Source organism: Glandiceps talaboti, chromosome 22 (genome assembly GCF_964340395.1).
Source record: "Glandiceps talaboti chromosome 22, keGlaTala1.1, whole genome shotgun sequence".
NCBI classification, from domain to species: domain Eukaryota; kingdom Metazoa; phylum Hemichordata; class Enteropneusta; family Spengelidae; genus Glandiceps; species Glandiceps talaboti.
The window spans coordinates 15,167,334-15,184,830 of record NC_135570.1 but is presented as its reverse complement, the minus strand read 5'-3'; the positions used below and the strand labels follow the sequence as shown (position 1 = coordinate 15,184,830).

The 17,497-nt window shown below is 36.8% G+C and overlaps 1 protein-coding gene across 2 annotated transcripts; it reads right to left on the bottom strand.

The window, feature by feature from the left end:
• Positions 1 to 11,177: 11,177 nt before the first annotated feature.
• LOC144452195 (uncharacterized) lies at positions 11,178 to 15,701 on the bottom strand. 2 transcript variants are annotated; one of them, XM_078143241.1, is made up of 4 exons: positions 14,263 to 15,701; positions 13,508 to 13,564; positions 12,600 to 12,692; positions 11,178 to 12,142 (listed from the first exon to the last, which is right to left on the bottom strand). In XM_078143241.1, exons 1-4 carry the CDS (start codon positions 14,912 to 14,914, stop codon positions 11,787 to 11,789), a joined length of 1,158 nt encoding a protein of 385 aa, XP_077999367.1. In that variant the 5' UTR covers positions 14,915 to 15,701; the 3' UTR covers positions 11,178 to 11,786. The 2 variants fall into 2 exon arrangements, with proteins under 2 accessions (XP_077999367.1, XP_077999369.1); XM_078143243.1 differs by lacking the exon at positions 13,508 to 13,564.
• Positions 15,702 to 17,497: the final 1,796 nt, after the last annotated feature.

Sequence of the window (17,497 nt, the reverse complement as noted above, 5' to 3'; positions counted from 1 at the left end):
TTTGTGTCTTTATTTACATATAAAATTAAGGCTCTATAATTATCAAAAAAAAAAAATGGTTCGTCGAAATGTTGCCATTTCCAGTGTAAAAAAATAAGAAACATTCTAGTTAACTTCTCAAAACCTATGACACCACAGTGACCAACCATTTGGGAGATCAAACATTTGTGTCTCGATACTAACTAAATTATAATTATAGTTAACTATAATTACTATTGTGTTCATTCGAATGTTGCTACATACCAGAAGTGTAAAATAATTCATAAGATAAGCCATTGCATAGTTGACCAAACATTTGTGTCTCAATACTAATTTACATTCAAAATTAAGGCCCTATAATTACTATATTTCACACAAAAAATCGGTCGTACAAATGATGCCATTTCCGGAAGTGTAAAATAACCAACAAAATAATTCCTAATCAATTTCTCAAAACCCATGGCACGGTGAGCAAACATTTAGTCATGATGCATATTAATATTTACTAAATTAAAGCCCTGCAATCGCTGATGCTCTCCCACACTGTTGTATTTCTACCTGAAGCATAGATCCCAATGCTAAGAATAGACAATAGAATTTGTCTAGCGAAACTATTTTTATGCTATCAAGTTTATTGTATAAACGACAACCTGATACAAAGTTCTACTTGTTAAAACTAAGTTATCAAATTCGGTCATACAAGTCAAAACCTTAAAAGTCAGAGGGGGAAGTTATTCCTCTTTCTACTGGGGAGGGGGTTAAATGAATCCTCTTTCTACCAGGAGGGATATTTGTTTGTACACAAAAAACCACAAGTTAGGGAAACAAGATTAACAAGCGACTCTTCAACTCTTCTTTTGGAAACTGTAAAAGAAAAAGGTTTATTTAACTGAAAGACCAAAACACTATCAATAAATTAAAACAACATGTTTCGTGGAAACCCCAAATCCAAACTCACAGGAACTCTAATGTACCGTTATAATCCTGGCTACATTTTCTGTTCACAAAATACTATATTCTAATTTTATTATTCAACCAAGAAAAGCCAGAATGAAAACAGTATTTCTCCCCAACATCTTAGAACCTTCAAATTGTAATACAGTAACTTTAGATTTCGAAATGAAATACAAATAAGTTTATAGCTAGACACTAAGTTCATCAATTTACTTGAACAAACTACAAACAAGTTTTATTATCCCAATATTGCTTCAAGAAGGCACTCTTCTTTTTTCCCTGGCATTTAAATTCGACTTTATCCTATAATTTGCACCCAATTAATAACTAATAACCAACTAATCTTCTAACTTCTAACCAGTATCTAATTAATATATACGAGTGTCTTTTTGAAATTGTATTGGGATGTAACACTTTCATTTGTAGGCGTTTTTAAACATATTATATATTAACTCTAAAGAAGTGAAACTGAAAACTTAAGTGTTTCATCAAATTGAAAATATATAGGGCATCAATCCCCCCCCCCTCCCCCACTACTGTGTTGTCATAGGATTGGCCATTTAGAGATCTTATGATTTCAATAGGACCCTTCAGCTGAAAACAAAGAACACCAAATTTTGTAACAATTACCCCCCCCCCCCCCACTACTATGTTGTCATAGGATTGGCCATTTAGAGATCTTATGATTTAAATAGGACCCTTCAGCTGAAAACAAAGAATACCAAATTTTGTAGCAATTTCATAATTCTGAAGATACATAAAATTCAATGCGAACCACTTGTGTGCAAAATAATCTTGTTGTAGTAATAACTTGTGTACAAACACATGACCCCTTGGTAGAGAGAGGAATCATTTATAAATAAGTTTGGCAAATTTGTACTAGTTTCATTAAAACTCTTTGGAGTTATTTTAAAGACAAAAGATAATAGCTGAGGCAGAATTAGGGTTAACCAAAATATTATTTGTACCAATTCTTTTTATACACAAGTTTGTACAAGTATAAATTTGTAGATGGTTGTCATTTTATATTAATTAATTTGATAACATAGAGATGTTTTCACTGGATTATTCTCATTGTCTTTTCTTAACACTGAGATTTGTTGTTCAGGTAGAAATAGTAACACAGAATTTCATCAATTATAATGCTTGTTATACAAATTTCTTCATATGAATTTCTCTACTAAAAATATATGACCACAATCACTCAGTACTGTGGTCAAAAAATTCTCCCTTTTAATCATTTAAAAAAAACCTATACAAACTATAGAGCCCATTGATCACCGTGAGTTTATTCAAAAACCAGTAGAATGTACACACATATTTGTACCCAAAGAATATCAAAACCCAACAAATTTAATTTCCACAAATGTTTCTCGAGATAATGTTGACGAAGAGACACCCACAGATTGCCCCATAGATAGTTTTGACACAGAGACACCCACAGATACCCCATAGATAATGACAAAGAGACACCCACAGATTGCCCTATAAATAATGTTGACACAGAGACACCCACAGATTGCCCCATAAATAATGTTGACACAGAGACACCCACAGATTGCCCCATAAATAATGTTGACACAGAGACACCCACAGATTGCCCCATAAATAATGTTGACAAAGAGACACCCACAGATTGCCCCATAAATAATGTTGACACAGAGACACCCACAGATTGCCCCATAAATAATGTTGACACAGAGACACCCACAGATTGCCCCATAAATAATGTTGACACAGAGACACCCACAGATTGCCCCATAAATAATGTTGACACAGAGACACCCACAGATTGCCCTATAAATAATGTTGACACAGAGACACCCACAGATTGCCCCATAAATAATGTTGACACAGAGACACCCACAGATTGCCCCATAAATAATGTTGACACAGAGACACCCACAGATTGCCCCATAAATAATGTTGACAAAGAGACACCCACAGATTGCCCCATAGATAGTTTTGACAAAGAGACACCCACAGATTGCCCCATAAATAATGTTGACACAGAGACACCCACAGATTGCCCCATAGATAGTTTTGACAAAGAGACACCCACAGATTGCCCCATAAATAATGTTGACACAGAGACACCCACAGATTGCCCCATAGATAGTTTTGACAAAGAGACACCCACAGATACCCCATAGATGATGACAAAGAGACACCCACAGATTGCCCCATAGTTTTGACAAAGAGACACCCACAGATTGCCCCATAAATAATATTGACACAGAGACACCCACAGATTGCCCCATAAATAATGTTGACACAGAGACACCCACAGATTGCCCCATAAAAAATCATCCACAAGGATAAGAGCTACTGAGAAAAGGAGATAAATTTACAAAATATATTTGGCCAATATAATTTTCAATACTAAATGATGTAGATAAAATGCATGTATCTAAAATATTGTGTAATATCATATTGTTGTTCTAACATTCTTTGAGTTGAGTTGAGTTTAAGAAAGCTACAAGTACAGGAAGATACTGGATGCAGGAAAGAAGACTTTATGGAATAGACTATCACATCAAGAGGAAGTTATTGTAATTGTGAATTTAACATTTGATTCATGATTTGATATGTAATTTTAATTTCACCATTGTTAAATTGTATTTTGTATTTTGTATTTATCCAAATGTAATTTTGTATTTATTTGAATGTAATGTTTTCAATAAAGTACTCATGACTTGTAATTTATTTTCATTATACTAATAAAATGTCTCTTTTAAGTTATCTTTTGCAGAAACCAATTCCAGCCATATTACAACACAAGGCTTGGGAAGATGTGGACAGGTGGTCGGCCACACACAGCGGCATCATTACAATAGTTAATCAGGATAGATATAGGACAGGGAACTATACAACATGGTCAGACTGTGTTGAAGTTAGATGTCCACAGTCCCAGTGGACTAAGTTAGATCTAAGGTTATAGAACCAGTTCAGGGCTATAGTCATAAAATACAGTCCCCAGGCTTATGGCTTTGAACTGACCCAACATTTGCAAGCGCGCAGCAAATGTTGGTGGGTGGGTGATTGGCGTTTGATTTGCCAAGTTATGGGATACTGTAGGTGTAGCTAGTAAAGGCGCCTAGGTTATTCATTGGCATTGAATAACTTAGCCAGTCCCAAGCCTGGAATACTGGGTAAGCAATACAGAGGTATGTATGAGTGTATCAAAACAGCATCTGCTAGTAAAAAAGTGCTACTAGCAGTTTCAACAAAACACTGTTTGCGACATGTAGCACTTCTGTTCTGCTATACCTGTAGCACTTGCATTCTGCTACTAAACATGCTAAACTAGCATTTGTATTGTACTACTGACGCTTGTTGAACGACCGGTCATAATTCAAAAATTCGTATCAGAGTTAACATCACCAGTCCTTGTCAGCGTCACAATGTCATCGAGCAAATCATTCATTGAACGTTGTAGAGTCGCTCAAACCACTAGAGCATTACTATCAACTTGTCGGAAGAGGAAGAATACGTCGGCCGTTCCCGTGACCAGAAAAAGACCCATGAGGTGAGTGTTTCACTTTCTTTTCTACATTTTCATCGAAGTCTTGTAATGTAATGCAGTGTCAATGTTTATGATCGTTATCAACAGACGCAACGTTAAGCAAATATAACACTACTCCGTTTCAGTGCAGAATTAAGAAAGGTTGTTTCGAATTTTTTTATTACAATTATTTGTGTTCACTTTCCTGCAATCTATAGCATCGAGTGGTCCTCGTTCTTTACGTTTCCGTGGCCATGGACCCACTAACCTCCCGCCCCCGGACGTAGTCCTGCTTACATGACGGTGCACGAGTCTGTATTACTGACTTGACTCTAAACACCAATTGTCAGAATCGAGTCCCGAATTCCTCCGTATGCAAGGGGAGGGACAATTGTCAGAATCGAGTCCCGAATTCCTCCGTATGCAAGCAGGACTACCCCGGACGCAGTTAATTACCCGTAATACACGGACTCAAGCCGGACCTTGCATGCATATGCGATGACGGTTGAATCGAAGGGACGTGTACGTACGAGTACCTCACCAAACTTTATCGTTTAACGCAAACTGGGATGTCTGCTTGTTCTCGTGATTTATTTGTAATACACTCCATGGTTTTCGTGGACGAACGGTGCCATCCCAGTGTTCCGGTAAAAAACCACAGGAGCGGTACTCCTGAACACCGCGTCGCCATTTTTGATCCCGATCGTTCTATTCGCTGCGAAGGGTAGGTCAGAGACCTTGCTGATCAGACGATTTCACTTGTTCAGCCACCATCACAGAACATTTTTTCAAACTGAATGACGACTTCGATAGTAAATCATAGTGCAGGAAGAAATACCACTACCACTAGATAAAGTAATTGAAATTAAACGTGTATTCCAACCGCACTTTGAATTGTGTAGAAATACTTCTCCCTACTTGTACGTGCAAAAGTCCTCCATCATAACACATGTGACATGTGTGACCTCGTAATGAACTCCATGATCCAGTCTGCAGTTCGCTCTCGACCCAAACAGCGATAGCGTAGCCATAGTGACCGTTCGAAATAAGATAAGAAACTCGCAACAAATGAACCAAAATATGTTCATAACGATCAATTGGTTGAAACAGTGTCTGCCAACTTTCAATGCCACAAATTTATAAAGTAGAATAGAACAGGGGCAAACTGCAAAAAATAGTGAATATATTATTTATTATGCAATTTATCAGTGGATTTATTGTGTTCGATTTTACTTCATAAAAAAAACCAGTGGAACAGGAGATTTATTTATTTATTTATGTACAAGCTGTGTACCCAACAAGTGACATTCTATAAGGACACTATTTTTCACATGACCTTATTCTCAAAGCCACTCTGGTATAATAATTCTTAAAATTTTCAGAAAATATTTCCAGAAAACATCAATAACTCCTAGATAAGTGTATAATGCAAACATACCAGAATCAAGTTTTCATTATAAATGAAAAAAAAACCTACACTATATTTATTTTGATATTTGCATGGAGTACTATTAGTTGTTTCTTTATGACTCACTGATGGTTGTCGTTTATTACAAAAAGATTCAAATAGTTTTAATTGGGACTGTGAATCTATAAACCATCACTAGTGAATAGCAACACAGTGTCATCAGCAGATTAATACATTTTCTGTGTAGTAATGGTTGCATTCCTTCATTTGTTCGTTCATGAATAAAGTGGATTGAGTGGGGTTGAGATTACAACCTTGTCTTGTGCCAATACATATGAAAAGAATTTAGTGAAGCCAGTTCAGTTGTCAATTTGATACAAGACTTGGTTATTAAGACTGAATGAATATCATAGATACATTTTAATTATGTACACTTCTAAAACCCTGATTTGATAATTTCCTGAAGTAATTTTCAAATTCAAATAACCCCTTTCTTCAAAGGTAGCAGGAACTGTTATACCATGGTTTACTAATTTTTCTTCTTTTAGTTTGTGATTTCTTTTTGAGATGTTTAAAAGCAGAGTGAATAATATCAATGAAGTCCCAACTCGTGACTTTATACCAGCTGTAGTTTGTACTTTGTTTTCATTGTGTATTTTATATACAGCAGAAATAGAAATCACAAATAATTGACAATATTGTATTGGCTTCAGTCAAAATGTTAGATAAGGTAGAAGAGTCTCAGAATCACTATAATTTACATGTTTCACATTCTAAACATCTTACTTTTTATTTTAGATTAACTCTAATTGCTATGCATGTATGTAAATATACTGATTCAGTTATTTGATGTACTTGATTTCAGGATGATCAGTTCTGAAGAGGCATATGCTGTTGATCCTAGAGATGAGTATCTCAGACAATTACAAAAAGCTAAAAAGTTCTGGAAGTTGTCAAATGGCAGTTACATTGTAGCTAATTGTGATAGAGATACTGGTGTCTTGCTGAAGGAAAAATATCGCTTAGTGGAAAGAAACAGGGTCTTCTATAGTTCTGATAGAAACCACAATGTTTCTCTGGTCACTTGCGATTGTGAGGATGGTTTAATCCAGCGCCAACGACTATCAAACACGAACTCTTCCATCACAGAAGAGTTTCACCAGTTTGTAGCAACTGAGAAGACCAAATACTGTCTGCATGCTGCTACTGTTGACAGATTGTTTCCAGAAACAAATACTGAATTGGACTCTCAGAGTAATAATGGTAAGAGTTCAATTCTACTGTTGCTAAATTCAATTCAATTTTGTTACTTATATACTACAACCACAACTGCAAGAGGTAGCCATAATTGCATCAAGTTTTATAATTGTTACTCTCTTCATATCAGTGAATATTACAGTGTCACCTGCCAAATAATTCAAAGTTTATCTCTGAGTTTTCCATTTCAAGTTTTGTAAAATTAGAAAGTCACAGTGCTCCCCTTTGGCCTATTTTTAAAACTGTGTCATAGAGTACTTGTTAATATGATTTTGATACAGTGTAAATCCATACATTCACTGGAATTTATTTCTATTATCTTGATGTTTCCGACACAAATTTTTGATTTCATATACTGTGATGCTCCTTTGAGAAAATAGATCCTACTGTTACATTTTTACTAAATAATTCCAGGCATGGTAATGAATTTAGTGAATTATGGTGAACTTTACTGTATAAATACATAAATATAGTGAAATATAAAACCAAGTATAACATGACAGTTTTCCTCTATTAAGCCTGTTCTTTGCTGGGGTTTTTTTCTAGTCCATGTATAGGTGAAACTTGAGTTTGTCCTGTATTACCTGTACTGGACAAGACCTGTGATTGACTTCTAATGATTATTGTTTACAGATACCTCACATGTTGTGGTTGAACTGCTACAAGACACCCCTCTCTTAGCAGCTGTTACAATGGAAGAAGTTCATTTAGTGCACCTTAAGAAGACAGTGGGTGGCAAGAAACTAGCATGTATGACTTGTAATTATGGTACTAGGACCTGTGAATATGTCAAAATGTATAAAGAATGGTTGGAAGAGACTGACAAACCTACACCAGAAAGTGAGAGGGATCATCCAAGGACAAGTCACTTCTCATATGTGTCATATAAAAAGATACCCTATCCACTAACATCTGAACTGAAGGATGTGTATGACAAACAAGAGTCAGGGCAACTCCCCTTGCCAAGGCACCTGGTCCCTTCCATACCAGAATCAGATGAACCACTAAGTGTATGCAGACATGGTAATACTTGGAATGATGACGACCCAGTTCAGAATGACTGGTATATTGGTGATGCTGTCATCTACAAAGAAAACAGCACTATCAGTACAGTCAGCGTAGATGATGTCCATGAAAAATTCAAAGGTAAGTTACCATTTTTTAACAATGGAGATAGTGTGTTTTTAGTTGTGTAAACATGTTGTCCTGGTATTCTCTGCTAACTTTTGAGGGGGAGTTTCTTTAGCATTTGTTGGAATGAAAATTATTCAAACTAAAGAAAATTTCTTTGGTTTTGCACTTTGTGACTTTTACTAATTTTTCTTTCAGTTTACTACAGACCAAGTAATGGGCAATGTGGTTGCCGTCTTTCTTATGATGGAAAGGATGACTTGCTATTCAATTTAAACAACCATGATATGATACACTACGGGTTACTACACAGCTATTTGCATCTTATGTTAGAAGGAAGGAATCCCCTTGCAGCGTTTCACAGGTATGCAAGTGTTTGCTTTCTTTGAGTTGACTACAAACCTGTGTTAAAGACCACCTTCATATAACAGCCAACCTGTCTATATATTAGTATAGTGACCACCTCACTGAAGCTCCTACATATTCATAAATACAGTTACTGAAAATGCCCAATTTATCATCGCCACAAAAAAATGCATAGCTTTATTTTGAGTCGGTTTTAACTTGACTGTTTCCCATATGGTAAACTTGCAAAAGTTTTAGATACTTGTACAAACAGTTAGAACTGTAACAAGAATCCTGTCCCACAAGCAATTTTATTTACATTCCCAAATGGTAACTTCAATTTGTAAGATGACTTGAGAACCCTGACAAAACATTTTCTTGTGTTTGCTGTTACAGGGCATATGCACAGAAACATTCAACACTATCATCCACTTCACATTTACCATTACATAAATTGCGAACAGCATGGAATGGATATGCTAGACTGTTGGACTTGGACTTCAATGAAGTATTCAACTGCAATCTATGTGGGACAATTCCAGACACTATTGTTTGTGATGGGACTGGCATCGGTCTGCAGAAAGAACTACTACAATGCTTCAGTGAAGATGAAGAAGTTAGTCACCTGCCACCCATCATTGGTACAAAACATGCAGACAGGGTGTTCATTCCAAATCCTCAAGCAAGGAAACTTCTGTTACAATTTGCAGGAATGAACCCAGACCACAAGAATCAGCACAATCTGCCCCCTGTATCACTATCACCAGAACAATATGAACGTCTCATCAGTCTTTTAAGGAAACACAACCACCTGTCATCTCTAGTCAACATTTTACAGCGAATCAGCATTGATGGAACACAACTCCTTGCTCCAGAAAGTTATCACAGTTTCCTACAAGATCTTTCCCGAAACTCACCGACCTCTTCCCTACTCCAAAGTAGTGATGCAGTAAGAACCCGGCATATCCTGAAAGAAATATTTATCAAAGGACTTAATGTATTCCACAGCCAGCACCGTGATAAACTGCAATTACTGAAGAAGGATGCACCCATCATTTGCAACTTTATCGAGGCAATCTCCAGCAATGGAAGATTACCACATGATGTTCGGTATCTGCTCCAAGAAATTCTAAAGCGCTCTAAGTTACAAGCACCTATGACAGCAGACAGTCACCATTACCTCAACCCAAACCAGGCAGACCTGTTCAAGTCATTGGATTTTTTTCCTAATATGCCAAAAATACATGGGTAAGTCTAAAGCTCATTGTTAAGCAGTTTTAAGAATCTCACTCTTTTTCACTCATAACTTATTTCTCATTGACTCGTGAAAAAAAATCACCCAAGGGACTGGTGCAAGTCTATTGTCCTTAGTCAGTTATTTCTATACTTAGTCTTATCAGTTCTTCTTCATTTTTGTGTATGTTTTCACTTTCAAAAAAATCAATATTTTTGCTGTTGTTGAGATGTAGTTTTGTCACATTCTCACTGAATATATTACATGTACATAGCTTTATTGAACACTGATGATGGAAAATACCAGTAATCAAATTGCATTTGCAAAGAAACACATGCTGAATAAAGTGATTAAGTTTAACACTCCTAATATATTCAACATACTGTCAATTCATAATACTTAACACTTATTATAATAATTCTTCATTTTTACTATCAGAGCTGGAAATTATCAATGTGACTGCAGAAGAGAGAGTGTTGCCTGTAGGGGCCCAGATACCTGCAATAAGTTCTCCAAGGGGCACCCAACTCTCTCTCCTGGTCTCTTTACAATGTACTGCAAACACAAAGTCTGTCTTGGGTTTCAAGTCATGAAATACCACGAGTCTCCTGCATTACCATTCCAAATCATAAAGCAGCGTTTCCGAAAGGCACCAAACATCATAATCTACGACAATGCTTGTAAGCTTAATCAATACTGCCTGAATAGGTGAGTACATCTATATGGCTAGTGCCACTAGTAGTCTAAGTTTGTACAATATTATTTAATGTCTACCTCCATCATACGCATGTGTTTGATACCTATGTTGATAGTTTGTTTACTATGTCCCATGGATTGCTTTCAGCTTAATCTCTCTGAGATACCAGCAAGTCCTCAGATGTACATGTTAACAAGTCATTTGTGATAATCATCTTTTGTATCTTTTTTGTTTTCTTCTTGCAGAGAGCCTGAGTTCTTCAAGCATACAATGTTCCTGGTGGACAGGCTTCATTGGTGTAATCACACAGGGTAAGTGCCAAGTATTTTTAGGCCTATAATAAAAGGATGTACTTACTGTGAAATGCCTTTCAATACAAAATACATGTAGGTGGGTTTGGATCTGACCATATTTTTGTGAGTGAAGATATGCTCAAAATATTAAGGAAACAGGAGTGTTAAGTTGGGATTTTTTTTGTAAAGTGATTTGCAAATTTTAGCAGTTCTTGAACATGCCAAAATGTTGAGGATGAATAGTTTTAAAAGTCAGGTCAGCAAATACCTTTTTACAACACATTCTAGGAACAAGATGGAATCACACCAATAGTGACGCAGTATATTTCATTAATGACCAAAAATAGCAAGTTTATTCAAATTTACAAACCATGTTACAGACTTTAACTGTGAAAAGAATGGAAAAACTTCTTGACATAATTTATATAGAGTACAGTATAAAGTCAATTGTGTCAATTTTATACGATTTTGTGAACACTGTAGTCATCATCTTGTAGTAACATAGTGAAAAATACATTCATTGATCTAAATGGCTGTTTTATGTCTTTCCAACAGATGTTCAACTGGTTATAACATGGACAGGTACAAAGGAAACAGAGAGATAACAAATCTGAACAGTCAAATCTGCGAACAGACGAACACTTCCATATCAAGAATCAAGGCACAACTATCGTACATGCTACCTGACAATTTTATCTTTCATGCAGCCCTCTTCCTTGGTCTTGCTAATAAAAAAGTGAAAGGTGCTCTGCTGTCATAAACAGTGAAAACAATCAAAAGGAAGGAGTTGCCACCTCAGTATGGAATATTTGACAAGACTACTACACTATTATAAAATTTAATGCAGAATGGCAATTTTAGTAATGTCTATCAAAATAAGATAAATACTGGTTTGTCAAAGAAATTGATAGAAACTTAATGAGTGTTACAATTGGACAAAGAATTAGTGGATCAGTTAGATGTTCAATGTTTTACAGTTCCTTTCATCTTCTTCGGCGTGCTATCTGCATCACATACTCTAGAGCTCTTGTTGTTTTCTTGCTTTTTCTTTGACTCCTCCTGACAAGCATGGATGATGATGACTGCATAGGTTGGCTTGGGGACTGAATGGCATATGATACTGTGTGCTCAGATAGGTCGTGGCTGTGCATGCCAAACTGGTCATCAGACTGGGTTTGGTCTTGCAAGGAGGCTTCCTCAGTTACTTGGAATGTGTCATGAAAAGACAGTGAGTCATTGGTGTGGAGAGTACTGTCTTCAAAACTCGGTATTGTTGATATTTCCATGGCTGATGGTAGGACATGTAGTGTTTCCGGTGTAGAATGCATATTTAAAAGTTCTGGTGAAAAGAGACAAAATGAATAAATGTGGATTAATATTGTACAATTCTGAGGCTAACTAGACATTTGTTACGTTATGACAAACTCAATGTATTCTGATGCAAATAGGACTTTGCTGCTTAGCATTTTCTGTTTACAAACCCTACTTGTAGATTCCATGCAACTGGTCTTGAACTCATTATAATATGTGTATATTGGTGTGTTTTTTGCACTGTCTTGACTGAATATCTAAAGTATCGATTAGAAGGTACACAGCAAATTTAACAATTTCAGTAGATAGAAGTTGACTTCTACCATCTGTATGTATGAACATATGGTTTTCTATGTACCCATGTATTTCTGAATTTATTCTTAGTGTCTTTCAATAACAATTACACGCTTACTGTATGTTAGCCTTTGACAAGTCACCAATATATATTTTCACGGTTAATATCAGAATTTTATGTTGTTACTTACCAAGATCATTTTGATTCAGTGTGGTATAATTGTAAACTATCTGCTGGAGGGCAGGTATTTCAGGATGGAATTGTATATCTTCTGGTGTAGCAGCTAGAGAAATAAACAAGAATTTGAACAGTTAACAAGGCAGATATTGTATTGCTTTAATATACAATAAATTATCCATGCTTTAACATTGTATGTTTATCTTCAGGGAAACGTGCCTTCGAAATTAAATATTCAACCTTTGTCCAAATATCCCTGAAGAAACTTTATCCTATTCATATTCAAAATCTGGGAGTTGTCTTGTACATTTTTCAAATACATATCAAAATTACCTAACTTTTTTACTAATATATATATTTCAGATGGTTATTCATCAAAGTTATTTTATATTATAGATGTAAATGTTCATCTGTGTTTTGGCATTTTAAATTGTAACAATAATGTGTACATCAGCTTGCTATCCAAACAGATGTTTGTAAGTTGTAGCATACAGTCATCCTACAAAGGTGCAGAGTGATTATGGTCATAATCGCATTATGGTGTAAAAGTAATATGTACACATAACTGCAATTACAGTCTACTTTCAATTAAAATGATTTACAGAACACCCTATTTTAACTGTCCTGGTTGTGAAATTTAACTCAGAGGGACTAGGTAAAAGTGTTCATGATGGAATAAAAAAAAAATTGTGACATGTGTACCCATAATAAGACACAGACAACTTGCCATTTCCAAAAAAAAAGTAACTTAAAAAAATCCAAGAACAAGTTGGATGTACATGAAATATCAAAGAAATTTAAAAAAAAAAAAGGGGGGGGGGGAATAGTATATGAAACAAGTGGGTAGTTTTTGACCCAACACCACATATACATGATTACCCACAAATCTGATAATAAATATGATAATAGAAGTTGACTTACCATTAGTAAATGTGGGGTTCTCTTCAGATAACTGAGGTTGCTCTGCTGTATTGTCTCCTGTGTGAAAAAAAAAAGAAAGATTCATTAATGTTTCAAATATTTTCTAGTATCACTTACTCTTGGGGGTGAAGACTGTTAACTCTTTCACCACTCATGGCCTCATGAGATTGTTCTTCCTCCGAGCCCCTCACTGACAATAATTTGAATAAAGTGAGACTGAGTGTTATGTAATCAAATAGTTATAAAAATACTTAGAGTTACCCATTTTTGACAAGTGAGGTATCATTTGATTGGAAAATAAATTATCTTCATAATACTTGCTAATACATACATTCAAATGTCACAAACCAAGCCGAAATATGGAGTAATAAAATATTAATAAAACAAACATGCCTTGTTTATTTACTGACACATACAGCTCAGCATAAGTAGGACAATGAACAGAAAAAATGTGCACTACTACCACATTTTAGGTAATTGATATTGAATCACCCCTCGCCCTCAATCTGATTAAAATCAGATGTGGTGAAAGCGGCTAGATGTCCTTATTTACCTCTATTCATCATGTTGTGACGTTTGTTTTGTTCGGAGTGATCGCGTGGGAAGGCGGCGATAAAATTTCAACTAATCAAAACAAGTACTGAGTATACTACTCAATGATAAAGGCACAGCATAAACTCGCTGAGATGAAAGTCGCCTTATATGAATACTATATCAACTCTAGTTTTGAAAACAGGTTATGACGTTGCACCTACCTGTCAAATCTTCTCGTTGGTAGTACACGTAACAAGCCTTTGCAGCTCTCCTCAAGAGTTCTGTCCAGCCGTCTACCTCTTTCGGACGTTTGCATGGGTTGCAGTAGGGCACATCTACAGGCCACCACATGGGAGCTTTGTCTTGATTACCCCATAACGCCTGGTTTCGACCGACGCTAGTCTTCACGATGGTTGGAATCAGATGTCTGAGTTCGGCAAACGTAAGCTTGCTCAGGCAGCCTTGTGGTGAGTCACGGATGTCTGGTAGGTCTGGGATTGGTACGGACGTTGAGTTGTCTGTGGCTCCGCCGACATCTGAACTATCTGTCTCATCAGTGGCTGTACGTTGATACCGAGTGGATGTAACGGGTGGTATAACCATATCTGGAAGTTTTTCTTGAAGTGACTGCTGCATGCAATCAGTACCGTGGACGATAAACTTGCGTTTCGCTAACACTTTGTCGTAAAACGATACGACCACTCCAACTTCTAAGTTAGTCTTTTTTACGAACATATCGATCTGCTTCTTTAAAAGAAGCCAACTTTCAGCCTGCTTCTTCAAGAGGAATGACATTTTGCTGGTATACAGTCTTCTCGATGTGTCGACTACGAATTTTATATTGATAATGATGTGGTCGAAAGAAGTTTCCATGGCTTTTAAAGTCGAAGAACAGTGTGAGAAAGTGTTAATGTCGCCTTTGCTAAACTGATCGATCCGCCGGGCAGCAAGTGGCGGATCGCCGCGTAAAGTCGTCGGTGACGTAAAGAGCGGTACCAGTTCACACTTTTACTGCTTTATGATATGTCATTTGTCAAGGATCTGCTGACAGTCAATCCGCAATGTAACATCAAAAGACGGTAAAGTTGGGTATAAAGACAATATCATTTATCTTGGTGCTAATTGACGGCGTTATTGAACTCATAGCGTTAACCACACAACTGTGTTGCTGTAACTAACCGAACGGTTCGCGATCTCATCACCCAGCAGACACATCTCATCTCACCAAACATTACATGTATCTTGGCCGAAAACAATCTCGTGGGTGCAATAACGAGTACGTCCACAGCTGTAAAAAACCAGCTAAACAGTTCTAACTGTTTTCGACTATGTTGAAGTTTACACACACGCTCCCTAATGAGATTAGTGGTTATGGCCGCCAACACTTCGTAATACCATAGGGTCTATGGTAATACATGCAGGGAATACATGTAGTGGTAGGACACACCGAGCGCCATCACACCCCTTTCCTAGATAGTATGTTTCACACTGGTAGGATGGTGCCTATTATTAACAATCACTCACAAATATGTAATTCATTGTCCGTCCGCCCGTACGACTGCTCCTACAAATCTGACAATCAGTAAAAATTCTCCGAAAATACCAGAGATGTCGATCGAAAGAATTTCTATCAGAAAAAATAACAACTTCAGATAACCGTTTTAAGGTGACGTATGGCATGTATAAAAGAATACCCTATTTCGGTGTATTTTACGCGGAAAAGTTATGTCGGCATGTTTCCACAGAGAGTCTATCAGTCAATCGTTGTCACGCATTCTCAAAAAGGAATAGCCATTGTCACATCAGCTAATATCATCATAATTTATTCAAGTCATCTGACGTCACCAATTCACAAGTTTCATAGTTCTTAACAACATGTTCCCTTTCGGCAAGCTGGCCTTATTTACATCGGCAAAGGCAACGAAAAGGATTGCAACTTTTTAAACAAACGTTTAATGTTTGATACAATGTTTTCTTCACAAGACGTGCATTTCAACACGGACCGTGATTTCAAGGACGCAATCGTCTGCATGCAGCACATGTTAATTTTTAGTCCGTGGTGCGTCAGCTAAATTCATCAACGTCCTCCAAAAACATTTGAGACCGGTAACAATATTTTTCCTTTGTCATTGAAGTTAACACATAAATATAAAATAGATGTGAATTTGTATTTTTAAATTAAAAACTTAGAGCTGTTACGTCGTATTACTTTACAAATTTGGACTATGAATTCTACGATACTGTCATAGATAAGAACGCATGTAAAAGCATGGCTGTTAGTCAAAACAAAGTGATAATAATAATCATGAACTCCTCCTCCAACATCTGTATAAACATATTTGTTCGATGAAAAAACCCGAGTACGTGTACTGCATTGTCATGGACGAGGTGAGAATGAACCACCGCAGCCGATTGTTTACTTAGTATTTTGTGATTCGCACGTTGTCGACGGCAGGGGATCAAGGTCACAGCCGTCGCCTCTCTCCACGCAAACATTCTACAAGGTGACATGAAATGTTGTCTGTTTTGCCGCCAATACAATAAAACACCAATGTGAGCAAAAACTTTATTGACATCAATGACAAAGTAAACTGAAACATCGATTAGGCTTACTTTCACATGCGTCAGGAGAGTGTCGATCATAATTTACCGTGGATCGGTAGCTACCGGGTCACGGGTGCTGTCGTCATAGTTCGGCGCATACATGCAGCTACATTATCGCTGTTCGACCATCGATGCAAGAATCGCTGAAAGTGCTTCATTTGCTAGCAATCGCAGAATCAAAGTGTTATGAGTCGCAGAGTCAGAGTGCTATAGTGGTCGCAGAATGCAAGTGCTACAGGTATAGCAGAATCGAAGTGCTACATGTCGCAAACAGTGTTTTGTTGAAACTGCTAGTAGCACTTTTTACTAGCAGATGCTGTTTTGATACACCCATATATACCTGCAATACAATATGCTTATTCTAGTAAGCCCGAGGGCTAGCTACGTTTAGCTATGAGTTGAAATATATTATTGCAGTACACTGGTAAACTTGACAAGGCGTTCAAGACATCAAGGAGTGAACATTACACTTTGATACTACAATGCAGTGGTTCTACATCTTTATTAGTATGTCAAACACAGGTATACACTATGTTGACATACATATGGATGTGTTATATATATTAAACTTTCAATAAATGCATTTCAAGTGTGTTGTGTCTTTAAGTGTGCAGAGTAAAGAGCAGTGTGTGATACAGTTAGTGTGTTTTCCACTCTAATACTTGTCAGAATGCAACTGACTTGTTAATGACTGACATTCATCTGTCTGCCCTAATCCCCTCCCCTCCCCCTCCTCTGGTATCCTTGACCCTTTGCAACCAGTTGCGTCCCTCCCTAACTCCCAGCACCCAGTGGCAAAGAATGACTCCATATTGACAATGTTCCTGAAGATGTCATTGTGTGTAATCCTGA